Source organism: Coregonus clupeaformis, chromosome 7, assembly GCF_020615455.1.
Source record: "Coregonus clupeaformis isolate EN_2021a chromosome 7, ASM2061545v1, whole genome shotgun sequence".
In the NCBI taxonomy this organism is placed as follows: Eukaryota; Metazoa; Chordata; class Actinopteri; order Salmoniformes; family Salmonidae; genus Coregonus; species Coregonus clupeaformis.
The window spans coordinates 20,132,036-20,158,682 of NC_059198.1; the positions used below are offsets into that span (position 1 = coordinate 20,132,036).

At 44.2% G+C, this 26,647-nt stretch overlaps 1 protein-coding gene across 5 annotated transcripts in view; it reads left to right on the forward strand.

Moving 5' to 3' along the window:
- Positions 1–20,977, forward strand: part of rbm33a (RNA binding motif protein 33a) — a 44,891-nt gene extending 23,914 nt beyond the window's left edge. The window contains exons 9-19 of one of the 5 annotated variants that reach the window (XM_041881092.2): positions 666–1,005; positions 3,238–3,302; positions 6,932–7,067; positions 7,699–8,078; positions 8,780–9,085; positions 9,318–9,629; positions 12,410–13,081; positions 15,147–15,314; positions 18,042–18,248; positions 18,696–18,784; positions 18,951–20,977. In XM_041881092.2, coding sequence (XP_041737026.2) covers positions 666–1,005; positions 3,238–3,302; positions 6,932–7,067; positions 7,699–8,078; positions 8,780–9,085; positions 9,318–9,629; positions 12,410–13,081; positions 15,147–15,314; positions 18,042–18,248; positions 18,696–18,784; positions 18,951–18,999 — 2,724 coding nt within the window. In that variant the 3' untranslated portion in view covers positions 19,000–20,977. The remainder of the gene's footprint in view (positions 1–665; positions 1,006–3,237; positions 3,303–6,931; positions 7,068–7,698; positions 8,079–8,779; positions 9,086–9,317; positions 9,630–12,409; positions 13,082–15,146; positions 15,315–18,041; positions 18,249–18,695; positions 18,785–18,950) is intronic. The other 4 variants (XM_041881095.2, XM_041881094.2, XM_041881096.2 and 1 more) reach the window with 4 other exon arrangements.
- Positions 20,978–26,647: the final 5,670 nt, after the last annotated feature.

The window sequence follows — 26,647 nt, forward strand, 5'->3', positions numbered from 1 at the left end:
GTTCCTAATGTTTTGTACACTCAGTGTATATCGTAGTTTAAATTTGTGTGAGTTATAAATCAGTCTTTTTGTTATTTTTCATGTTTTTGTGGACCCCAGGAAGAGTAGCTGCTTCTGCAAAATCTAATGGGGATCCAAATAAACAAATCAATTTCAGTTATGAAAAAGGGAAGTTATTTTTAACATGTATTCTAAGTAGGGGGATCGTCAAAGTAGCTATGCTTTTTTAAGAGGTACTGGAGAGATAATGGAATGCTCAGTTGGACTGCAATATTCAATTTCTCTTGTCTATGAATCATGCTATTAATTAATTGTAGGACCAGTCTTAATGTATTTATCACTTAAAGCATAACCGCATACATTAATTCATACATTTTAGTGAAGATGGACTGTGTGATGAATAACTGAAAATATCTTGGTTTAGAGTTCATACATTGGCTGGTCAACGGGTAATAAATTAACTATTCACGTTTCCTCATCTAAACGTTTATCTCAAGCTCACATACAATTACTAATTGTATGTGAGCTAAAGCTAAATAAATAGGTGAGAAAACAGGTATATTTTATTGAGCTCATTTACTGTGCTATATATAGCCTCTGTTTCTCGACATATCTGACTTGTTGTGTCGGTCTTTCCTCTCTTCTCTCTCATTACCTCCAATTAGCAGTCTCCCTCCAGAATGCCTCCCCCTCACCACCACCAACATCATCATCCTCAGCAGCACCATCACCAGGGTGGCCCTCGAGGGCCCTCCTTCCAGGAGCACGGTGGTGGCCCGCTGGCCCAGCAGCCCCTGCAGCCCCTCATCCCCCTGCACATGGCCCAACGCGGGGCACCAGTCAGGCCCCAGATTGACCCACCGCCCCGCATGATGAGTCCCCCTCCCTCACACAACCACCAACAGCAACAACAACAGCAGCAGCAGCAGCAGCAGCAGCAGCAGCAGCCCAAGAACATCCACATCAACCCCCATTTCAGGGGCCCTGCGTCCTCCCCTGCGCAAGGTAGGTCTGTACATTGGGCTGCTCCGCATGTTTGCAGGGCCAAATGGAACCGAATTCCCTAGATACTGCACTGCTGTTGGCCCTGGTCAAAAGTAATGCTTTATAAAGGGGATAGGGTGCCATTTCATTGGGTTCTGACTTATTGTAATGATAGTACCTCTTCTGTTGAATGTTGTGAATATTTGCAAATTAGGTGAAGGCATGAGATGCAATTTGGTTTGCAGTTATCAGTGCACTGCTTTGAAAAGTGTCTGGATTAGAATGTCATGTTGTTTGGTTGAATGACAAGAGGATACGTCTCTCAGCCAGTAATAGGTTCGTCATTTTTTGGCAGCATCTCCATTCCTCAATCTGTTTATCTGCCCTGTCTTTCCAGACTGATGTTGAAGAGTGTGTGTGTGTGTGTGTGACAGAGAGAGACTCTGTGTGTGTGTTGAGGGGAAGGGGGGTGGACAGGATAACAGGAGTGTTTTACAGTTGTTGGCAAATGTCCCTGAACCCATACAGTGCATTCGGAAAGTATTCAGACCCCTTGACTTTTTCCACATTTTGTTATGTTACAGCCTTATTCTAAAATGAATTAAATAGTTTTTTCCAGCTCATTAATCTACACACAATAACCCATAATGACAAAGAAAAAACAGGTTTTTAGAAATGTTTACAAATTTATAAAACTAAACTAAAATATAACAGTTACATAAGTATTCCGACCCTTTAATCAATACTTTGTTGAAGCACCTTTGGCAGCGATTACAGCCTCAAGTCTTCTTGGGTATGACGCTACAAGCTTGGCACATCTGTATTTGGGGAGTTTCTCCCATTCTCTGCAGATCCTCTCAAGCGCTGTCAGGTTGGATGGGGAGCGTCGCTGCACAGCTATTTTCAGGTCTCTCCAGAGATGTTCAAGTCTGGGCTCTGGCTGGGCCACTCAAGGACATTCAGAGACTTGTCCCGAAGCCACTCCTGCGTTGTCCTGGCTGTGTGCTTAGGGTCTGAGAGTCCTTTAAGTGCCTTTTGGCAAACTCCAAGCAGGCTATCATGTGCCTGTTATTGAGGAGTGGCTTCTGTCTGGCCACTCTACCATAAAGGCTTGATTGGTGGAGTGCTGCAGAGATGGTTGTTCTTCTGGAAAGTTCTCCCATCTCCACAGAGGAACTCTAGAGCTCTGTCAGAGTGACCATCAGGTTCTTGGTCACCTCCCTGACCAAGGCCCTTCTCCCCCGATTTCTCAGTTTGGCCGGGCGATCAGCTCTAGGAAGAGTCTTGGTGGTTCCAAACTTCTTCCATTTAAGAATGATGGAGGCCACTGTGTTCTAAGGGACCTTCAATGCCCTTCCCCAGATCTGTGCCTCGAGACAATCCTGTCTCGGAGCTCTATGGACAATTCCTTCGACCTCATGGCTTGGTTTTTGCTCTGACATGCACTGTCAACTGTGGGACCATATATAGACAGGTGTGTGCCTTTCCAAATCATGTCCAATCAATTGAATTTACCACAGGTGGTCTCCGATCAAGTTGTAGAAACATCTCAAGGATGATCAATGGAAACAAGATGCACCTGAGCTCAATTTCGAGTCTCATAGCAAAGGGTCTGAATACTTATGTAAATAAGGTATTTCTGTTTTTTATAAATTTGCAAAAAATTCGAACCTGTTTTCGCTTTGTCATTATGTAGATTGAGGGGGAAAATTTTATTTAATAAATTTTAGAATAAGGCTGTAACGTAACAAAATGTGGAAAAAGGGAAAGGGTCCGAATACTTTCCGAATAACTGTACATACAACGTATTGTCCTTTTTTAAATGTATTTCTGTCATTGGAAATTAATCAGCATTACCAGTTGCAACTCAAACTGATTATGAATTGAAAATGTATGTAATATTTACTGAAGTCAAGAAGCCTAGCTAATACATGTACCCATCCACCTTAACCTGTGGTCCTTAAGAGAACTACAACCGCATGCTTTTACTATGTTCATTCCTCTGTCCAGATGTGTACAAGTGTGAGCCCATTTCGGAGGTGAAATATAAAACAGCGCTCAGACGAACGCTAGATCCACATTCGGTGCGACGTGTGAGCCTTAAGACGTGCCTGTATAACAGCTCACAAAGAGGTGTCTAATGGACTGCCTCTCCTTCTCCCCACACTCGTTCTCTCTCTTCCTATTCTAATTTCTTGACTCCCCCCCCCCGGACCCCCAATCTTCTACATCGTTCTCTCTCTCTGTCTGCAGTGCCCTTGATGCCTCCTGCCCAGAGCCAGCCACCCAGACCTGCTGTGGGTCCTCAGAGGTTCCCTGTGAGTAGCAGCTGCTCCCCCATCTCCGTTAACCATGTGGACCTTTTTGTGAGAGAAATGTCATTATGGCAATTAGATGCCCACTTGGGTCCAAATACTGTTAGAGCAAATCTGTAAACACTGATACCAAGTCTGTCTGCACAACTGGAAATGGTTGATAGGGGCTTTAGGCAGTGGCTATGGTGACAGGCTTAGTTTAGTTTGCACTCTTCATGGATGTGCTAGGGCTCAGACTCTGAGGTTGGCATCATAATGGAATCCTGAAATCAGGGCTGCGTCCCAAATGGAACCCTATTCCCAACATAGTGCGCTCCATCTGACCAGAGCCCTATGGGAATAGGGTACCATTTGGCATGCAGCCCAGGATAAAGCCTACTACCGCCAGTGAAAATACCACTTTTTATCTGCCAGTGAAAATACCACTTTTTAGGACAAGTTTGTCCCAAAGCAGAACAGTCCTTTAGAAGGCTGTTTGAATGGATAAAACATGCCCAAAATATTGTTTTTGTTTCATACTCAGGGCTAAATAGATAGTCAGGTAGTCAAAGAAAGGAATCTATAGTCATTGAAGAGCCTCTGAGTAAACTAGAACCTATTGCAGAGATGACAGGAAAGGAATGCCTTTTAAAGTGATTACAACATTGTGGGGGAAGTGGATTGGCCAGGCAGCCAAATATGCCTCAAGTTACTCAGTGTGCATCCCAAATTGCACCCTATTCCCTACATAGTGTGCTACTTTTGGCCAGGGCCCATAGGGCTCTGCTCAAAAGTAGTGCACTATGTAGGGTATAGGGTGCCATTTGGGATGTAGGTTCAGTTCTCCCAGCTAATGATGCCCAGGCATCAGGTGGCGCTGGTGCTGACTGACACCTTCCCGGGAAGAGTGTTTTATATGGATTCATGCAAATCAGCTATAAAATCTAAAAAAAGAAGGGCTGCATCCAATTGCATTTGGTGAAAGGTTTATAAACCTTGTCAACAAATGAGCCAGGGTCTCGCGTTAGTCTGTTATTTGGAAATTGCCAACATTTTATTCTGTCTTCCTCGTCTACTCTCCATTTCAATTTTCCAGTGCCAGTTTCCATCAGTCTGTGATGGTGGTGGACATTGATAGCAGAGAGAGTGCTCCAGTGTGTGTAGCAGAGCTGTTTTTCACTTTTGTACGAGTTTGAGCGAGAGGGAGAGGCTTAGCTGACGTCTAGCATGTTGTTGGTTTCCCCAGCTGTCAATCGCGTTTAGGCTACTATTGCCACAGACACGATTAGAAATACAGGTCACAAAAAGCCCAGCAACATCCATGTACCATTGGGCACCAGATTACGGACGATTATCATACATTATCATATTATCAAATGTAATTGTTCAAGAAGGGGAGGGGGAGATTCTTCACCATCTGTAATATCGTTATATAAAAAATATTAATCAGGGGTTCCAATTAAGAGCTCATTAGGGGGCTATAATGATAAAAAAATACAGCTAGTCAAGAATAGATGTTTGTTTGTAATTTGCATGTAGCAGAAATAGTATACATTATATCAAGTGCTTGGTGGTGCAGTACCCTATATTCATTTAGCAGTGGCTGGCCGCCTCTTCTAAATCATTGCAGGCATGCCAAGAAATATAATTTTATAAAATATTGCAATGGTAAAACGTTGTCAGTGTAAACGTAAATGACTAAAACCAATATGAAGTATATAGAAAAGATAAAGGAGCTATATATTTTTAAACAAGATAATCTGAGAACTAACGATCGGCAATAAAAACTAGACAGTCAGAGAATCTAAAATTCAAAAAATGTCGTGGCATTGATTTTGTTATGTTTGAGTCAGTCAGATGTCATTAAAAAACGCCATAAGCCATGGCAAAAATGTGTAGAATTGCAGGAAACAAGCTTTTAAAACTAAAATGTTCTCTCTGCCCTGTGGCAAAATGTGTAGAATTGCAGGAAATTAACTTTAAAGCAGGCAAATGTTTTCTCTGCGGCCAAGAGGATAGCCTTTAAAATCTTTGGTCGGAGACCGCGCAATTGGCCATGCCCACTACCACACACCCCCCACGCTAACTTTGCCACCGCTGCTGAAAAAAATCCTTATATATGTATCATTATATTTAGCCATTTATTCATCAGGTTAGATATTGATAACATGAAAGTAGCCTTGGTTCCACATTGACCAAGCTACAAAGAACTTTAAACTGTGACATTGAAGTCACATCGGGCAAATGTTCTGTCTGATGGTGGAGGCACTTATCTAACATGTCTTTCAGCCTCATTGGTCAACTGTACCATTGTCCTTAGAAAGGTGAAATCCCTCCCTCATCAGTGGCAACAATATGCAATTTGTACAAAACACTATGTCCAAAGAGGGAACGACCAAAACAAATGTCACTTCTAATCCTCTTCATTTCCATTTCTCATTGAATGGTTTGACATTTGGCCCGGTCCATTGTATGACATTTGTCTTAGCTAGCCCTCTCTCTTTCCGAGGGGGATATCTGCAGCATCAGTTACACATTGAGCACCTCTCAGCCTGTTTATCAAGGATTAACACTCAGATGATGAGACGCGTTATCAAATTCATACAAATTTCCAGAGGTATTATGTAGACAACCGAGCCTCCATTGTGCATACCGGACTGACCTTTGAAACAGAGCGTTAATGTCCAAACTAACAATGTGATCCGCTCCCTCTCCTCCTCTGCTTCGTTAAGCCCTGTTGATTAACTTTCTGTTAAGCAACTTTGGTGACTCTCTCGCCCTTCCAGCATACAAAACACCCCTCTATCCCTCTCTAAATGCCGTCAGTCTACCGGCGAATCAAGATGGATTAAGCTTAGATAGCATCTTAAGTCATTTATAAAGAGGCGAGGAGGAGGGAGGTCTAAGCACCCCATTTGTGGAAGTGCAACATGTTGAGTTGAAGGTTAATTTTTCAACAGAGACTCATGTTTAAGAGAATAAAGGAGAGACTGGCTATGAGGGGGCCTTTTTATTCCGAGGACGGATTACAGGATCGTTATCTGCTGCTTTTCCTTGAAGTTAGATTAGATGCAGCACGGTGGGGGGGATTGTGTGCTGTGTGGAAAGCTGTTGTACATACAAAATAGGTGGCTGGAACAAAGAAATTAACACTGATTTAACCCAAGCCCAAAATGCATTGCCGTCCTTGTTCCCGAAACGCGAGCAGGTCACCTCAGTCAACAAAGTTCTATTTATGCTTTAGTGCAGGTTTACCATAGCGATCCTGTAATTCACAATGTTTTATACAATATTTTACAATATTTGAACCGTTTCTCGAATGGAAGTTTTCCTGACCAAAATGGCAAATTTTTTGTCATGTTGCTAGGATCCATTGACTACTCTAGTGAATTATAGTGGTTTACTCTCACTTATTCTCAATGGTATTTTCTCTGAATATGTGTGCGCACATTGATACATTTTACGCAAGTCAACATCATGCCTAATGAGAATAATCCTAGCCATTAAATTCTGAGCACTCACTCCCTTTCTAGTATAATATTATTACCCGAAATGCCCTTTTTTGGGTTTTTTAATTAGTTTGTGATTACAGTGGTTCTCAATGTGGAATTAAATGCATGAGCGTTTTTGTGTGCACCTCTCCCCCCTCACAGGGACCGGGGGACTTCCAGCAACAGCACATGCCTGGTAATTTCAGCCAGCCGCCCCAGAGGCCCCCCCATCACATGGAGCCCTGGAGGAACCAGCCTCCCCCCACCCCCCAGGACAGAGAGCCCTTCTTCATCGGGGGTAAGACCACAGCCTTGCGTCCCAATTGGCACCTTATTCCCTATTTAGTGCACTATTTTGTCCCAAATGGCACCCTATTCCCTACATAGTGCACTACTTTTGACCAGCGCGCTCTGGTCATAAGTAGTGCACCACATAGGGAACAGGGTGCCATTTGGGACGCAAGGGTGCCATTTGGGACGCAAGGGTGCCATTTGGGACGCAGCCCTCCTTACCTAGCCCCACACACCCAGCTCACCCACCCATGCTTCCTTCCCTGCCTTTAAGGGGTTACATCTTCTCTCTTAGTTTATCTAACCCTTCTGGGCATTAACCCCTCACAATACACCTTCAGGGTAAGCTGCAAGCGCAATTGCGGAGTTCCATTAACTCAATTAATGTTATATGTATGTGCACATACATGCATTCGAATGAGTCGGGGCTCCTAATGTACATGCGTATCACTTCTCCATTTACTGCTTATGTGGAATTAAAATGCCATCAAATATTGGTGTCATATTCTGTTAAAATAGATGTATGGCAGTCGCTGTCTGATGTATTGAAAGTGAGTGGAAATGCGGCGACACAGCAAACAACTTGACGTCTCAGTTGTGGTTCTTTCCTCCCTCCTATTTCCCCTCCTGTTCTATAGAGCCAGGGCGGTTCCCAGGGCAGCAGCTGCTCATGTTCGATCACCAGAACCCTGGTTTGCTCATGAACAGTAACAACCACCAGCTCCCCGGCCAGGGCCACATGGCCTTCAGTCAGCCAAGCCCAGGAGGGTTCAACCCGCCAGGCCAGGGTCCAGGGGGCCAGCTAGGGATGTTCCAGAGAGAGCCCCCCAGACCTAACCTGCCTCCCCAGGGCCACCCCCAGAGCCACCAGGGCATGGCCAGCCTGACTGGGCACAGCGGACCCACCAACACCAGGCTCTTCATGGGTCACCGTCAGCCCGGCTTCCCCCAGCAGCAGGGGACTCCCGGGCCCTTCCCCTCACAGCAGCTCCAGTTTGGGATGCAGGTACGGATGAGAGTAAGTGAATCTACTACCAATTAACGTGTGTGGTGGCCTTTGCTCTGCCTGTGCATGAGGTGTACGGAATGATTCAAGCGTTGGTCCACAAATGGGTATGTTATCTATTTGTTAATTCATTTGTTTAGCATTCACTCGGCATGGAAGGGAATCCGTTCAGTTTGTATCGTAAACTATTGCTTTCTCCAAGCTTCTTCACAATCCGTGATTATACAGTACCTGTTAGGATGCATGTCAAATGTGAAATATGGGCCTTTTTTTTTTTCTAAATCAATTGTGTATTTCAGCCAGTTTTCTCTCGATTATTAAAATGTTGGAGACCCGAGTAATGATCACATAAATAAGTCAAGCTCGTTGAATATTCCCCGTTAGTGAAGCAGTCATAAAAACAGCTCATATTTCTGAGACCTCCCTCCCATGCGGTATGTATGGTGAGCCACAGACAAGAGTGCCCTCTAGTGTACCACTCATAGTTCTACCTCTGTTACCGCGGCTATTTGAGGACACCGATTGGAGGTTAATGAAATGCATGTAACAGTTTCTCCTTGAAAAAGCTTGAATCGTGTGCGGACGACAACTCAGAACTGTGGCATTTAAAAAAATTTTGTAATTATTTGTCAAAACAGTACATCTTTGACCCTGTCAAAGTTAAAATCACTCACTCTGCCCACTTTGTCTTTTTGTATTGAAATTAAAACTAGGGCTTGATGCAGCACGGCCTTCTCCACTCGCAGCTCCAGCATCATGACTTGCCTCTATCCCATCAGCAGCAACAACAACATCAGCAGCACCGCAGACAGGACCTGTCTCAGCCTCACCCTCAGCACCACCCTCACCCCCATCCCAGCGAGCAGCGGCAAGGCCCCATGATGCACCGCGGCGGGCAGGGCCAGCCCCCCTTCCACCAGCAGCAGATGCAGCAGCACGGCAGCCCCAGACAGATGCACCCTAGCGTGCCCCGCCCCCAGAACCTCCAGCAGCGCAACGCCCTCATCAGACCCAGGATGGTGAGCAGCCATGTTTTGTTTTTCCCTTTTTGTTTCAGAATTGTGAAATGATTGTGCTCACAGTCGGTCATAGGACTGTTTGGGTTTATGGCAAGTTCCAAATGATTTAGAAGGAATTGACATGCTTTACTTTCAATCAAAAACCCAAGGGGCACAAAAAGAAAATCACATTGGTTATATTGGCTATGCATATCAAGCAAATGTCAATACAAATCATTCCCCCTTTCCACAGAGCCCTCCTACCCCCAAAGTTATTCCCCAGCGCAACAGCAACCTCCGCGAGCTCCCCGTGGCACCTGGCAACCAAAACATGAACAATGTCCGCCTTGCCTCTGCGCCAAACGCCTCCAACGTCAGGCCCGTTGCCAGGGCAATGCAGGGGGGGGTGCGTCCAGGCCTGAACGCTCGGCCGGTACCCGGCGGTGGCAGAGGAAGAGCCCAGCCTACTGCTGCCAACAAGGCTGCAGCACAGCTTCCTGGGCCACCTGAAAGAACGGTGGTTCGCAGGGATTCCACAGGCACTCGGCCAAACACAGCAGTACAGGTCAGTTCTGCACCACATGTAAATGGCACCCTATTCCCTATATAGTGGAATATAGCTCTGATCAAAAGTAGTGCACTATGTAGGGAATAAGGTGCCATTTTGGATGCACCCAAAAGGAGTGTCTAAATAAAACAGTGTTGAAGTCATGCTAAAACAGGAAAACAAAGGCAAACGGCTGGGATTTCCATGTGCGACTCATTTGCAAAATAGAAAGAATTTAGAAAATGGCCTTTAAGTTTTATTTCATTAATCGTTTTCTCTGTTGTATCATCACATATTCAAGGCATGGAGATCATTTGAGAATGTTTTATTATTTTGACAGACGGTGTGCCTGTAAAATTCAGTAACCTGAGATAATAAGCCGAGCTAAGCCCACCGTGATCTTAAATGGGGTAGTTCTATTTATTAATGGCCCAATCATAAGGTTATAAATGAGATGAGAATCGTTCACGGAGTCCATTAGAAAATAAATCAATACCATCGTAGTATATTTCTCTGGGGTATCGCTTCTCATTGCTACTGTGAATGTCACACCAATTTAGACGGTTCCAATGGTAAATGCTGCAGCTCTGTGGCTGTGTCTCAAATGGCACCCTATTGCCTATAGTGCATGGCTTTTGACAAGCGCTAGTCAAAAGTAGTGCACTATAATGGGAATAGTGTGAAGTTTTGCCATTGACCTCACAATATGATATGTATTGCTATTCTCACGATTCTAAACTCAGCAAAAAAAGAAACGTCACTTTTTCAGGAACCTGTCTTTCAAAGATAATTCGTAAAAATCAAAATAACTTCACAGATCTTCATTGTAAAGGGTTTAAACACTGTTTCCCATGCTTGTTCAATGAACCATAAATAATTAATGAACATGCACCTGTGGAACGATCGTTAAGACACTAACAGCTTAGACGGTAGGCAATTAAGGTCACAGTTATGAGAACTTAGGACACTAAAGAGGCCTTTCTACTGACTCTGAAAAACACCAAAAGAAAGATGCCCAGGGTCCCTGCTCATCTGCGTGAACGTGCCTTAGGCATGCTGCAAGGAGGCATGAGGACTGCAGATGTGGCCAGGGCAATAAATTGCAATGTCTGTACAGTGAGACGCCTAAGACAGCGCTACAGGGAGACAGGACGGACAGCTGATCGTCCTCGCAGTGGCAGACCATGTGTAACAACAACTGCACAGGATCGGTAAATCCGATCATCACACCTGCGGGACAGGTACAGGATGTAGCTCAATTGGTAGAGGATGGCGCTTGTAACGCCAGGGTAGTGGGTTCGATCCCCAGGACCACCCATAAGTAAAAATGTCTGCTAAATGGCATATTATAACAACTGCCCGAGTTACACTAGGAACGCACAATCCCTCCATCAGTGCTCAGACTGTCCGCAATAGGCTGAGAGAGGCTGGACTGAAGGCTTTTAGGCCTGTTGTAAGGCAGGTCCTTACCAGACATCACCGGCAACAACATCACCGGCAACAAGGTCGCCTATGGGCACAAACCCACCGTTGCTGGACCAGACAGGACTGGCAAAAAGTGCTCTTCACTGACAAGTCGCGGTGTTGGATCGGAGGGTGAAGGCTAGGGCCATTTCCCCCAGAAATGTCCGGGAACTTGCAGGTGCCTTGGTGGAAGAGTAGGGTAACATCTCACAACAAGAACTGGCAAATCTGGTGCAGTCCATGAGGAGGAGATGCACTGCAGTACTTAATGCAGCTGGTGGCCACACCAGATACTGACTGTTACTTTTGATTTTGTCCCCCCCTTTGTTCAGGGACACATTATTCAATTTATGTTAGTCACATGTCTGTGGAACTTGTTCAGTTTGTCTCAGTTAGTTGAATCTTATGTTCATACAAATATTTACACATGTTAAGTTTGCTGAAAATAAACGCAGTTGACTGAGAGGACGTTTCTTTTTTGCTGAGTTTACAAAACATTAGGAACACCTGCTCTTTCCATGACATAGACTGACCAGGTGAAAGCTATGATCCCTTATTGATGTCACTTGTTAAATCCACTTCAATCAGTGTAGATGAAGGGGAGGAGACAGGTTAAAGATGGATTTTTAAGCCTTGAGTCATGGATTGTGTGCCATTCAGAGGGTGAATGGGCAAGACAAAATATTTTAGTGTCTTTGAACGGGGTATGGTAGTAGGTGCCAGGTGCACCGATTTGAGTGTGTCAAGAACTGCAACACTGCTGGGGTTTTCATACTCAACAGTTTCCCGTGTGTATCAAGAATGGTCCACCACCCAAAGGACATCCAGCCATCGTGACACAACTGTGGGAAGCTATGGAGTCAACATGGACCAGCATCCCTATAGAACGCTTTCGACACCTTGTAGAGTCCATGCCCCAATGAATTGAGGCTGTTCTGAGAGCAAAAGTCTGCTGCGGAGGGACGAGAGAGCTATGAGAAAACGAGTTTTGATCAGTCATGGAAATAAAAGTGCTGAAAACAAATGGGCTCATTATTTAAAAAGAGCAAGCTATGAAGGAAAAATACTGGAGTTTTGGTACAGCAAACTAGCGCAAAAATAATTATGCAATATTGTAAAAAAGATACTATACAATATATCGCCAAAAATAATATCACGATATGAAACTATCAATTTCTTTCCCCATCACTATTCTGAGGGCCAATAGGGCTTTGGTCAAAAGTAGTGCACTATAATGGGAATAGGGTTCCATTGTGGATGCAGACCATGTTACTAGCACATGGTGAGTTTGATGTGTCTTTGGGATGTTTCTCATATTGTTCGGTTGGTTGTAGGATCCGGACGAGGACGAGGAGACGCGGCAGTACCGTCTGAAGATCGAGGAGCAGAAGCGTCTCCGGGAGGAGATCCTGAAGAGGAAGGAGATGAGGAGGCAGATGCAGGCCAGCGTCCGCAAGAAAGAGCTACTGGAACGCATCAACGGCCAAGGTGACCCACCACAACAACAGCCGCAACACCAACAACAGCAGCAGCGTCAGTTTCCTCCTAAACCTCAACAGCCCCAGCAAGGCTCTACTGCCTTCCCTCCTAACGGCAGGGAAGCCCCACAGACGCCCCTCGCGCTCCACCAGAACGTCAAGACCCGCCTGACCAAGGGCCAGGGTCAGCAAGCCCCGGCTCCAGGCTGGCAGGGCGGCCAGCAGGGGCAGAACACTGGCCCCGGGGGCCCCGGTCCCAACCCTAACCAGCAGGTCCAGTGGCAACAGCAACACGGGCAGCAGAGGTGGAACGTTACCCAGCTGAACCCTATCAGACCAGGGGGGGCCCCTCCCATGGGGAACATGCCCATGCAGGGAGTCCCGATGGCGGGTTTGGGTTCAGGCCAGGCCCAGTCTCTGGGGCCTAAGTCAGGGGTGAAGAGAACTGTGATGCAGCGAGCCAATAGTGGAGACGGAGCAGGGCCGCAAGTCCCACAGAAAGTCAGAGTGGTCAAGCTTCTAGGAGGGGTGAGTTCCTGGTTTGGTGATTTGCTTTTGGACTGACAGACATAGGGTTGCAAGATTCCCAGAATCTGGAGGGAATAAACAGGAAATCCTCCAACCAGGATGTCTGGGAATTTTAGAAAATCTACCTGAATTTTGCAGTCCTAAACAGTGTCTTTGTTTCGTTTTGTCTTTGTTTTGTCTTTGTTTCGTTTTGTTTCGTTTTGTCTTTGTTTCGTTTTGCCTTTGTCCTGCGGTACGTTCGGTACCTTCTATCGTTTCCTTGAAAGTTAATTCAACCCAAGAATTTCCAGATACTTTTAAATGTCACCCACTCCCTAGGAGGACCACATGTTTTGTAACCTATTTGAGTGGTGGTATTGAAGATGCTTCCACACCCATCTTTACAATATTAAAAGGCACGAGTCATTAAAGTGAACTGTCTGGCATTTATCAGACTTTTATCAAATGTATTTGGTGTTAGAGACACCAGTTCACTGCTCCTAAAGTTTGGTGTCTGTCCTTTTTAAAGGCATCCCTATATTGTCTTTAAAATATATAGACACGGGAACTTTAAGTGCGAAACAGGCAAGACAGTTATGAGCCAACTGGGTCCAGATTCAGAAATCAGTTTATGATCAGTTTATTCACATTGGTTCAAATCACTACTGCCGCCTTAATTATGAATTAATCTCGGGTGTAAATTGGAAAAGGCTTTGTGTTAAAACAGTCATATCTGTCGTTGATGAGGCAGTTGTGAGATGTGATGTATTTTGGAGTAAGCTGCTTTGCTCCCATCCCAGAGGATTAGGCTGTAAAGGCTGAATCGCAGGCTCTCTCTCTGCTGCCATAAATTAAGATAACTGAGTGTCAGCCACGTTAGTAGAAACCTGTTCCGAGCTATCTGAAGTGCTGCATCTCCGAGGGAGAGAGGGAGCCCATAGCTGTGCTGAAAAGCAGATTCTCCAGATACTTTCTCCTCCACCACACATTGTTCCGCTGTCATCGACGGCAGCCTGACAATGTTATCTCTCTCCCTCCCTCTCCAGCAGCCGCCTCTCAGGTGTGTGAGCCATAGAAACGTTCAACGTCAACTCACGACTCGCGTCAATTAATCTTCCCTTAGCAGGGCGGCTCTGCGCCATAATACCTGTGTAAGAAAGAGTCGCCACTTTTGAGGGAATTGGATTTGTATAGTTTAGGCAGTGCAGATAAGGGGGGGGGGGATTTAATCAGGCAGAATAGGGCCCAACAATGGAACACGCAGTACAAAAGCCAGGGGGGTGGGGAGGATAGGGGGTGGGGTAATGGGACGGGGAACATGTCAAGCCGGTGTCACTCAGGTGTAATGCAGCTTAGCATCTGATGGGTGCAATCAGCAGCTGTAGATTTCTATAGGAGGATTAATCCATTTACTGTGGGATGACAGCAGGAGACCGGTCAGAGTCAGATAGCACTGCTGTCTTTCTCTCCTTTTTTCCCTCTTTTCCCAGTATTGATCTGTCACATTAAGAGGAGGAGAGGAGGAACAACCTTCATCTCTTTCAGCCTGTGTGTGTGTGCTTGTTTGGGTGTGCATGTGTGTAAGCTATACAGCCCTAGCTATCTGTAACTATTTAATAACCAGAGGGTAACCATGTTGGATCCATTCTCAGCATGAGGCCCACAGTGCTCCGCCTCAAAGCTAATGTCTTCATGGGTATTGTGGTGTGAGAATAGGAAAGCCAGACTCGCTTCAGACATTGCTCAAGGGCGCATTTCGACAGGACCATTTTCAACCATTTTGGTGTTCGATTTTATGTCTGGAATCCTTGATCGGTCTGTGTTCTCTGCATCGCCAGGCCCCTGCATTGAATCCAAGGACTCCAGCCAGACTACACTGTGTAACTGTGTTAAAACCGAGAAATTAGTAGAAAGTCTGTTGATCAGAGAATGTGTCCCAAATGGCACCCTATAGCCTGCGATAGTGCACTACGTTGTCACCCCCATAGGACTCTGGTCAAAAGTAGTGCACTATATGGGGAATAGGGTGCCATTTAGGACACAGCCCTGCAGTCTATTTATTTTCCCTGTGCTGTGTGATCTCTAGGGAGGAGATGTGAGTGGTGCCAGCGCCCCCATCCAGCAGCAGGCCACCAGGCCAGCCCTCCAGCTCCGCCAGGGCCCAGTGAGGAAGGTAACCCTGGCCAACCCCCCCGTCGAACAGCCCATACAGGGCCTGGTCACACAGGGGGGCAGAGGGGGCATGGGCAACAGGGTAGGTTGTTATATCTACTCACACCTATCACCGTTACCAGCACTACATTAAAAAAAGACAGTGTTTGTGTCCCAAATGGCACCTTATTCCCTACATAGCCATTTGAGGTGCCATTTGGGATGGAACCGGTGGACTCTAAACAGGGCCTAGCTAACATGCTATAGCGTTACTTACCAGGGTCTGCAACTAGGTTTTTGGTCCACCAGCCAATACTGTAATATTAAGGGCAGGTGTAGTATTTTTGACAGGAGCGCTACATAGAACTTTCCTCTTAAATATAGATGTAAGAAAATCCTCTCTGAATACTATTCGCTATGTTTTTTATGCCTCTGGCATTCCCCTGCCATTTATATTAGTAGCTGTACCATTGGAGTAGCTCTGGTAATAACTTAAGACAGGACAGTATGCCAGGTGTAGTAATGTTGACAAGCTGAGAGTCGACGTGACACGGCTGCTACACGGGGTCCCCTGGCCTCTGCACGCCTGTCACCAGCCTGCCGTCTCGGGGGACCGGACGGACGCTCTCTACTCGGCGACACTGACAGGGAAAGGCAGCCACCATGACGCCTGGTTGGCTGGCTCTCTCCTTCTTTGTACTCTGGGGTCGCTCCCTCTCTCCGCCGCGGTGGCTGACGAACGAACACACCACTCCCTCCCTCCCTCGCTCTCGTATGAAGATACAACAGATGCGCGCAGGCAGCAGTCATCATGTTTTGACGTTGATGCCGTATGTAGAAATATGATAAATCAATCAAGCAAAAGCACCAGCTCAGCAGCCTGGAGGTGTTTATGTGAAAATTGAGAATTTTTTTTCACTCATGCTGAAAAACGGTAGACCCTGGTAGATGTGTGGTCCTCTGTAGCTCAGCTGGTAGAGCACGGCGCTTGTAACGCCAAGGTAGTGGGTTCGATCCCCGGGACCACCCATACACAAAAATGTATGCACGCATGACTGTAAGTCACTTTGGATAAAAGCGTCTGCTAAATGGCATATTATTATTATTATTATTATTATCATCTAAGTCACTCTGGATAAGACCATCTGCTAAATGACGTACATTTACAGTGCATTCGGAAAGTATTCAGACCCCTTGACTTTTTCCACATTTTAAGTTACAGCCTTATTCTAAAATTGTTTAAATTATGTTTTTTCCTCATCAATCTACACACAATATCCTATAATAACAAAGCCAAAACAGCTTTTTAGAAATTTTTGCAATTTTATAAAAAAACAATAACAGGAATAGTATATAGTATTCAGACCCTTTGCTATGAGACTCGAAATTGAGCTCAGGTGCATCCTGTTTCCATTTATCATCCTTGACATGTTTCTACAACTTGGAGTCCACCTGTGGTAAGTTCAATTGATTGGACATGATTTGGAAAGGCACACACCTGTCTATATAAGGTCTCACAGTTGACAGTGCATGTCAGAGCAAAAACCAAGCCATGAGGTCGAAGGAATTGTCCGTAGAGCTCCAAGACAGGATTGTGTCGAGGCACAGATCTGGGGAAGGGTACCAAAAAGTTCCTGCAGCATTGAAGGTACCCAAGAACACAGTGGCCTCCATCATTCTTAAAATGGAAGAAGTTTGAAACCACCAAGGCTCTTCCTAGAGCTGGCCGCTCGGACAAACTGAGCAATCGGGGAGAAGGGCCTTGGTCAGCGAAGTGACCAAGAACCCGATGGTCACTGACAGAGCTCCAGAGGTTTTCTATGGAGATGGGAGAACCATCCAGAAGGACAACAATCTCTGCAGCACTCCACCAATCAGACCTTTATGGATGAGTGGCCAGATGGAAGCCACTCCTCAGTAAAAGGCACATGACAGCCCACTTGGAGTTTGCCAAAAGGCACCTAAAGACTCTCAGACCATGAGAAACAAGATTCTCTGGTCTGATGAAACCAAGATTGAACTCTTTGGCCTGAATGCCAAGCTTTATGTCTGGAGGAAACCTGGCACCATCCCTACGGTGAAGCATGGTGGTGGCAGCATCATGCTGTGGGAATGGTTTTCAGCGGCAGGGACTGGGATACTAGTCAGGATGGAGGGAAAGATGAACGGAGTAAAGTACAGAGAGATCCTTGATAAAAACCTGCTCCAGAGCGCTCAGGACCTCAGACTGGGGCGAAGGTTTACCTTCTAACAGGACAATGACCCTAAGCACACAGCCAAGACAATGCAGGAGGCTTTGGGACAAGTCTCTGAATGTCCTTGAGTGGCCCAGCCAGAGCCTGGACTTGAACCCGATCGAACATCTCTGAAGAGACCTGCAAATAGCTGTGCAGCGACGCTATTTAAACTCCCCAAATACAGGTGTGCCAAGCTTGTAGCGTCATACCCAAGAAGACTCAAGGCTGTAATCACTGCCAAAGGTGCTTCAACAAAGTACTGAGTAAAGGGTCTGAATACTTCAGTAAATGTGAGATTTCATATATATATATATATATATATATATATAAATTTTTATTTTATTTTTTACCTGTTTTTGCTTTGTCATTATGGGGTATTGTGTGTACATTGAGGGGAAGAAACAATTTGTCTGTAACGTAAAAAAAATTGTAAAATTCAAGGGGTCTGAATACAATGAGACGCGCTTTCCGAATTCGCGCCTCATTACCACTCGGCTGGATGCGGAATTAAAACATCAACACCTGCATTAGAGGTTCAAGCAGTTTCCTCTCTTTTTCCCCCTCCCCCTTTCTTTCCTCCCTGCCTGGTGCAGGTGGTTGTCCCAGGGCGTGGCAGAGCCAGAGGGGCAGCGGGGGCTGGAGGAGCGGGTCAGCTGGGGCGTGGGCGCCTGATTCCCACCAGACAGAGCCAGCGAGGGGCAGGGGACAGCCAGGCCTGTACTGTGTCCATAGACGGCCTCTCCACATCCACCACCGACGCGCAGCTCCGAAACTTGCTCAACTCAATCGGCCCCATCCAGGTAGGCCTTCTCTCCTTGTCTCTCTCCGTGCTGCGTCCCAAATGGCACCCTAGTATTCCCTAGATAGGGCACAACTTTTGTGTGTATGTGTGTGTGTATATATATATATATATATATATATATATATATATATATATATATATATATATATAAAAGTAGAGCACTCTCTAGGGTGCCATTTGGGACGCATTCCCTACTCTCCCTCCATGCTTCCCTGCTCCACCGGTGGAACCTCTTCTATGCTCCGTCTCATATTGGTGGACTGTAATGTGGATCCGATTGTGGTCTGCTAGCACCCTCTAGCTACAGAATGTAATATAACCACACATGCCTCCCCCATCTGCCCATGCTCCCTCTTGTGGGAGAGAAGAGAAGCTTGAGATGGGGGTAGCAGCAACTTGCTCTAAACACGCCTGATCTTCCCTTGTTCTGCTTATGCTGCTGCAGATGTTCAAAATGCTGCCCCAGCAGAGGAAAGCCATTGCCAAATTTCACAATCCCCAGCATGCCTTGAGTTTCCAAGTCAGCTTCAACAGGTAAATAAACCACTTTGTTTCACTCTCCCTTTTTAAAACCCACAATCCTCTGTCACTATTCTGAAATTGTAGTCTCCCCAAAATGCATCATTATGAATAGGGCTTACACCTAACACCAAATTAGAATGCTTACTCATCGAGGCATCTTTCTTTTGGAACCATACAGGCATATGATAGATTTGTCCCATATTGACGTGTCACTGATTGATGTCTGAAGCGCGCGGTAGAGGGAGGTGTCGAGCGCCCAGTGCAGGACGTCACGCCTGGCGCTCATGCGGCTTGGAGGCTTCCGTGTACAGATCCACAGCCCTATGGAACGCTAAGAGCCTACACCGCACCCTCATCCTCCTCACAACAAGCACCCCTGACTGCCTCACCTGCTGACTATCTACTGTGGAAAACGTCAACACAAAGCAGCATGTTTTGCTCATGGTTGAATTGCCGTCAAGGGGGAGGTTCAATGCCGGTTTCATGTGACAATATGTTTATGGTCGCTGGTCTGGACACTTGGACAGACGTGACTCTAGAGGGAAGATACTGGATAGTCTGTGAAAAGATGAGAAAAGGTTTGAGTAAAAGGTTTGTGCATCGGGCACTAACGACAACAAGAAATAGTGGTTGACACTGGATAATGGTTGCTCCCACGCTCAGCTCAGTTGTGAACACCATCGATATCAACGATTAGGGAGAAGAGTTTTGGAGATCTGTGTATAGGCTATTTAACTTGTACCTGGAGATTTTGCAAATTTTCTGAACAGGTGTTTTTGATTCGAGGCAAGCTGCTGATGTAGGTCTTGGCTGAATGAAACGGGTGTAGAATAGGTGCGAGGCTTGCCACTACATATTTTCCATTCTGGAAGTGCCATTTTCCTTCTATAGATGGCAGCATTTCATAATTATTGTGGATTGGAAACTATGGGGTGGCTTTTCGTATAGAGCCCTTCCTCAAGCATCATTTAGTTTCTGGGTAAATGGCACTGCCTAGTGGAGAACTTAAGCCATTAAAAAAACAATCTGTTCTAATGCAGTTTGACGGTGATTATGGTGATCATTCAAACTTGCACTTGCACCAGGTAACGATTCCAAGGATTTTTGTTCAAATAGAATCTAGATTGATTAGCCATGCAACATTATAGGAAGTTCTTAAACCTATTCCTAACATAATTTCACTCTTCTGTTAAAGAAAGCCCTTGTTTTGACTGGCCACCATGTCTTCACCTTTCAGTTTCGGAGGAATACTAGGCTAGATGACATGGATAAATAGTGTGTATTTGTTAGGTTTTCTCTACACTGAAGTTCATTGACGTTACGCAGAAAGACTGGTTTAATTGTCCTTCTCAAGCTAGTGAGTCTATTTTGACCGGTAGCGTTACTTGATCATTAGAAAAACGTGTACTTTAATAGGGAGCCGTTCGTATAGTCTTTTTAACTGGGTAAACATGAATAGGGCACCTAAGTTTGATCTCGGAATGCGTTTTAGACATTTTAATTTTGGGGATGCACTCAACATGTTTAGTTTTGTATATTGTTGGCATTTCTGATTTCATTGGTACATGTCCGGTTTAGTGGGTTTGCTAGCTCCAAAATAAATCATCATTACAGATTAATTTTAAAGGTTTGTCAGTGTTTCCCCTAGATTTTGTTTTAGCAGTGGTGGCAACTGTCGCGGAAGGTGGGTGGGGGGTCAGGCAAGGTTTTTCTGGATCAAAAAGGGGTTTATCTGGTGGGCGTGTTGGGGGGTGTGGTAATGGGCGTGGACGGCCCATTGCCACAGCTTCATTCGATCCAGAATTGGCGGCGGAGAGACAAATGTGCTGTTTTTCAGCTAATTTCCTGCAATTCTATACATTGCATTTTGCCATGGCTGTTTTCTTATGCTCACACATTATAACAAAAGCAATGGGTACCCTAATCGGGGGCCCTAATCGGGGGCCCTGGGTATGTGCCCTGCGTGTCCGGTCAGTAATCCAGCCATGCCAAAAATACTCCTAAATTCATCGTTTTTAGAATTTTCTGTTCTCCCTAACTGTCTAGCTTTTATTTGAGAGATTTCTAGTTCTCAAAGATTATATTATTAAAAAATATATATGTAAATTATAATTTCTACATACTTTGTCTGGTTTTTGTCATTTAAGTTTACACTAAAAAAAATTTCCCGTCCCACTTTTTAAAATATATTTGGTGGGGGGGGGGCAACAATTTAGCAGCACTCTTACTTTCATTTAATAGTAAACTTTAATTTAATAGTACATTTTACTTTGATTCAATAGGTAAACAAGGATACTGGATTGTTTTGTGTTTCGCCACAATTCAAAATGTTGTAGCAGTCTTGCCAATCTATGTTTTTGTAGTTTAGCATTCTGATGATAACACCAAGCTGCAAAAGGAAAGTTCTGTTAAGTTTTTTTTACTTAAAAGAAAAATACAAATTTACAAACTCATTCTATACGAAGTTATTATCTAGATAATGAACGTATACATACATACATACATACATACATACATACATACACACACACACACACACACACACATACATACATACATACATACATACATACATACATACACACACACACACACACACACACACACACACACACACACACACACACACATATACTTTTTTTTATTTTTATTATTGATGGATTTCAGGTTTACTCAAACCTGGTATCTGGTGCAACAAAGGCATATTTGCATCAGTGGACAACATATAGTACCTTTCAGTATTGCTGGATCAAGGCTTGGTTAGGTTTTTATTTTATTTTGCTTCCAAAAGTGACAAACCTTCCATAATAAGAGATCAGAATAAAACAGTTGCAGTATAATTACATTATTTAGTATAATTTCATTCAGGTCATTTAGCGCAATACATGTTCCGCTTCGGAAGGTGTGGGGGCAACCATTGTCAGTGTATTAGTAATCATGTACATAACACCAAACAAGTAGAACTTTCACCGAATGTTTATCATTTTTCCAAACGTTTTGAGTTCTCATTATGTGCTTTGTATCAAGTTAACCGTTTTATATATATAAAAAAAAAACGGATGTGTCCAGACTATAATTATTCTACAAGTGTTTCATTTGTATGTAGAACGAAAACTAAAGGGAGCCTGAACCCTGTTTCTGTTCGTAGATATTTGAAGACGTTTTAAAGGGAAAATAAAATAAGGCCTATATATACCATGAAAATATGGGTATGTGACGCCGATTTAACTATTCTAGCCCACAACTTTGTCTGTGTGTCTGATGTCTTTGTCTTTACGGTGAGGTAGCTCAATTCGGATGCCAGCTGTCATTCATTGTGATCTAATATTTTTCTTAAGGTAATGGTTAGTTTTTATCCTCCCTGGTATTGTCTCTTACACTGACTCCCCTCCCTGTGCTGTTTTACCAAATCCTTTAACAATTGCTTGTTGCACAATAAAACTTGAACTAGGTGTATCAGTAAGATTAGGTAACTTGTACTTTTGAATGTAGGCGACATAGTTCCATTACATGCCAGTTTGGTACAATCTGCAATTATTTCTGGCAATGAATCTTCATTTTTTTTGTCAAGTATTTGAGTATCTTTATACGTAGTATATGAGTGTATATATTCATAGTTTACATTTAATTACCTCCATCCTCCCCAACACACAGCACTGATAATAAATAAAATATTTAAGATGCCATAGTATTAGCTGTAAGCATAAGGAGGAAGAGCTGCATGTGTTACCTGGCGGTTTCCTGTAATCCTTGTAAGTCGTACAGGGCTGCATGTTACAATTGAGTACAATTTAAGTTGTTTTGTTTGTCATTGTTCCCGTTTCGTGCTTTCTCTTTGACTCTACTGACTAAGGTTTTGTTTTGTTAGATGTTTGAACTGGCCACTTCTTTGCACGTGGGTCAAGGTTTTTTGTGTTGAATTTAAATTATGAATCCTATGGATTTGAAAAGTATTGGCAATGCCATTTAAGTCGCATTAGTAAAAGACATGAAGGTTATGTCTGGTAACAGAGAACCAGGTTCATATTGGACCTATTTGTACCTTGTTTCTAAGGTTTTTATTGCCATTGTACTTGCATGTACTTTATGATGAACGTTTTGCTTTTTATGTCATCAGGTTTGGAGCACTCCTCTTTAGCTGTTTAATGTTGATGATTTTTTGAAAGCTGCACTAATTTAGGTTTTAAACAAGATGCTACATCTACTGATTGACAGATTTGATCTGCTCATATCGTCTAATTGTTTGTTTGCTATTGATTATTTTCTTTTAAATGTCAATGGTTTTCTAACATATAACTACTGTATATGCTGCTTAAAATGTTAACATGGCCCCCAAATGTATGACCGTTGGGTTGAAGACACGCCTGATGTTTAAAAGATCTCCAAACTTTGAATCTACTAACATTTCTCATTCTTCACTTAGGTGTTTTGGATGGGATCCAGAAGCGCATTTGTTTTTTGCAGGACCACAGCTGAATGTCCATAGTTGACTCCTTTTCTCAGTTTCAGGTTGAATCCCGCAGACTGACGCCTTACATCAATGCTAACACTGTTTGGTTGTTTGCAGGTCCTGTGAGAACACGATTGACTACTTTTTCCTCTTGATAATTCAGTTTATTTTGCAGCATGGTTTTGGGCCTCAAACCCCATTGGCCCAGACTTCTGCTTCTTCCAACAACTCCTTTTCCTGTAACCCTATCCTTCCAACCTCCAAGGTTGGCATTGACTCAGTTGAGGTGTGTTGTTATTGTGGTTGTTGCTGCTCTTAACCCTCTGTATCAAGCAGGGGCCCTGCCTGGATTACCTTTGTTTGTTAGCCCAATGGATGGAGGTTAACATCTCTGTGACGACACCCGGGTTCACAGATCAGACACGCTTAAAGCCACACGCTTCCACTCCACCCAAGTCATGCCAGCTATGCTCGGCATTCAAATGTTTGGTTGGATCGTAAAAAAGACACCACTGATTTCTTATACCGTGTACGGTGTGATATTGTCAAGCACTGAAAAAACTGACTTGAATTGTTGCAAATATACCAAAATGTATGTTTCACATTTGTGTTGAAAGAAATGTTGATCAATCAAGATTGTACAACCCAAAGTTTTGACGCAACGATGTTCAAAAATGTCAGTGTTTGTCCGTGAAATGTTTGCTTGAGATGCATTTGTAAACTGAAATGCAACATGTTGAAAAATTCAATTATTTGACAAAATATACAAGTTACAATGTACATTGTTGAATAATTAAGTGATGCCATACCTAAATAAACACCAATGTATTTTATCTTTTGGTTTTCTTGAATTAACTTTGAAATTAAAGGCAGTGCGATTGATGCTTAGTATGATGTGCTAACTATAAGTAGAAAATAATTATGCTCAAGTCATGCTTATGATTATAAAAGTATGCCTATGTACAGTGAGGGGAAAAAAGTATTTGATCCCCTGGTGATTTTGTACGTTTGCCCACTGACAAAGAAATGATCAGCCGGTAGGTTTATTTGAACAGTGAGAGACAGAATAACAACAAAAAAATCCAGAAAAACGCATGTAAAAAATGTAAAAAATTGATTAGCATTTTAATGAGGGAAATAAGTATTTGACCCCTCTGCAAAACATGACTTAGTACTTGTTGGCAAAACCCTTGTTGGCAATCACAGAGGTCAGATGTGTCTTATAGTTGGCCACCAGGTTTGCACACATCTCAGGAGGGATTTTGTCCCACTCCTCTTTGCAGATCTTCTCCAAGTCATTAAGGTTTCGAGCCTGACGTTTGGCAACTCGATCCTTCAGCTCCCTCCACAGATTTTCTATGCGATTAAGGTCTGGAGACTGGCTAGGCCACTCCAGGACCTTAATGTGCTTCTTCTTGAGCCACTCCTTTGTTGCCTTGGCTGTGTGTTTTGGGTCATTGTCGTGCTGGAATACCCATCCACGACCCATTTTCAATGCCATGGGTGAGGGAAGGAGGTTCTCACAGTACATGGCGCCGTCCATCGTCCCTTTGATGGGGTGAAGTTGTCCTGTCCCCTTAGCAGAAAAACCCCCCCAAAGCATAATGTTTCCACCTCCATGTTTGACGGTGGGGATGGTGTTCTTGGGGTCATAGGCACCTCCTCCTCCAAACACGGCGAGTTGAGTTGATACCAAAGAGCTCGATTTTGGTCTCATCTGACCACAACACTTTCACCCAGTTCTCCTCTGAATCATTCAGATGTTCATTGGCAAACTTCAGACGGGCCTGTATATGTGCTTTCTTGAGCAGGGGGACCTTGCGGGCGCTGCAGGATTTCAGTCCTTCACGGCGTAGTGTGTTACCAATTGTTTTCTTGGTGACTATGGTCCCAGCTGCCTTGATCATTGACAAGATCCTCCCGTGTAGTTCTGGACTGAATCCTCACCATTCTCATGATCATTGCAACTCCACGAGGTGAGATCTTGCATGGAGCCCCAGGCCGAGGGAGATTGACAGTTCTTTTGTGTTTCTTCCATTTGCGAATAATCGCACCAACTGTTGTCACCTTCTCACCAAGCTGCTTGGCGATGGTCTTGTAGCCCATTCCAGCCTTGTGTAGGTCTACAATCTTGTCCCTGACATCCTTGGAGAGCTCTTTGGTCTTGGCCATGGTGGAGAGTTTGGAATCTGATTGATTGATTGCTTCTGTGGACAGGTGTCTTTTATACAGGTAACAAACTGAGATTAGGAGCACTCCCTTTAAGACTGTGCTCCTAATCTCAGCTCGTTACCTGTATAAAAGACACCTGGGAGACAGATCTTTCTGATTGAGAGGGGGTCAAATACTTATTTCCCTCACTGTTCAAATAAACCTACCATTAAAATTATAGACTGATCATTTCTTTGTCAGTGGGTAAAGGTACAAAATCAGCAGGGGATCAAATACTTTTTTCCCTCACTGTAATTACCACTTCCTTTGAACATTTGGAGTTATGTACTCTTGCACATGTGCTATTTGAGGAAGAGCCTGTGTAGCTTTTTCCAAGTTACTACCAACCATTTACAGTGTTGCAGAGACACCTATTGGTTGTTGGCCACAGCAGATGCAATCCATCAGAAGTGTCCACAATAAAATGTATGCAAACTTCCATTTTCAAGCAGCCATCATTGTCCCTGCCATTGCAGAAACGTAACCCCTAAGAAACCAAGTTGTGTTTTCCAAATTGCCAGATGACTGCTCATGTTTGCAAATGTCCCCAATTGTTGAATTGGTTGTTCAAACTGCAGCAGGCAGCAGTCAAACATGAGGCCCCCACAGGGATTAGAGAGAGCTTTATTTACCTGCTCTGCGGAATGCTTTCGCTCAGCCGCTTTTGTATCTGCCAGAGACCCAAGGTCAACACTCTGGAGGAGACGTGCCGCTTTGTCTCTCCCAAGTTTCCGCCTCACAATATCAACAACAATACACAATGTAGGTGACTCTAGAGAAGGAAGTGGAATTCCTAGTCGTGTTGCAACAGTGGTCAGACTTCAGAAACCTTGCAGTGGCCCTACCTCTTTTCGAGACTTGGGGGGCATTTACTCTGTACTTCTAGTCTTCGTTTGCTCTAACACTCTGCTCAGTATAAGATGTAGAGAGCTACTCAGTAGTACAGCATTAAACATTTACCAACCATACTGTGGCTCTATAGACCTTTTTATCACAGTTCATTCATGTAATAGGTTAATATGCCTACAACAATTTATTCAAGAGAGTGAAGCCTAATCTTAGTATTTGTGATCGATCAGCCTCTGAAAGTCATTTAAAAAAAATGTTTAGTCATTTAGCAGACGCTCTTATCCAGAGCGACTTACAGTTAGTGAATGCATACGTTTTATTTTTGTTGTTTTTTCATACTGGCCCCCAGTGGGAAACGAACCCAC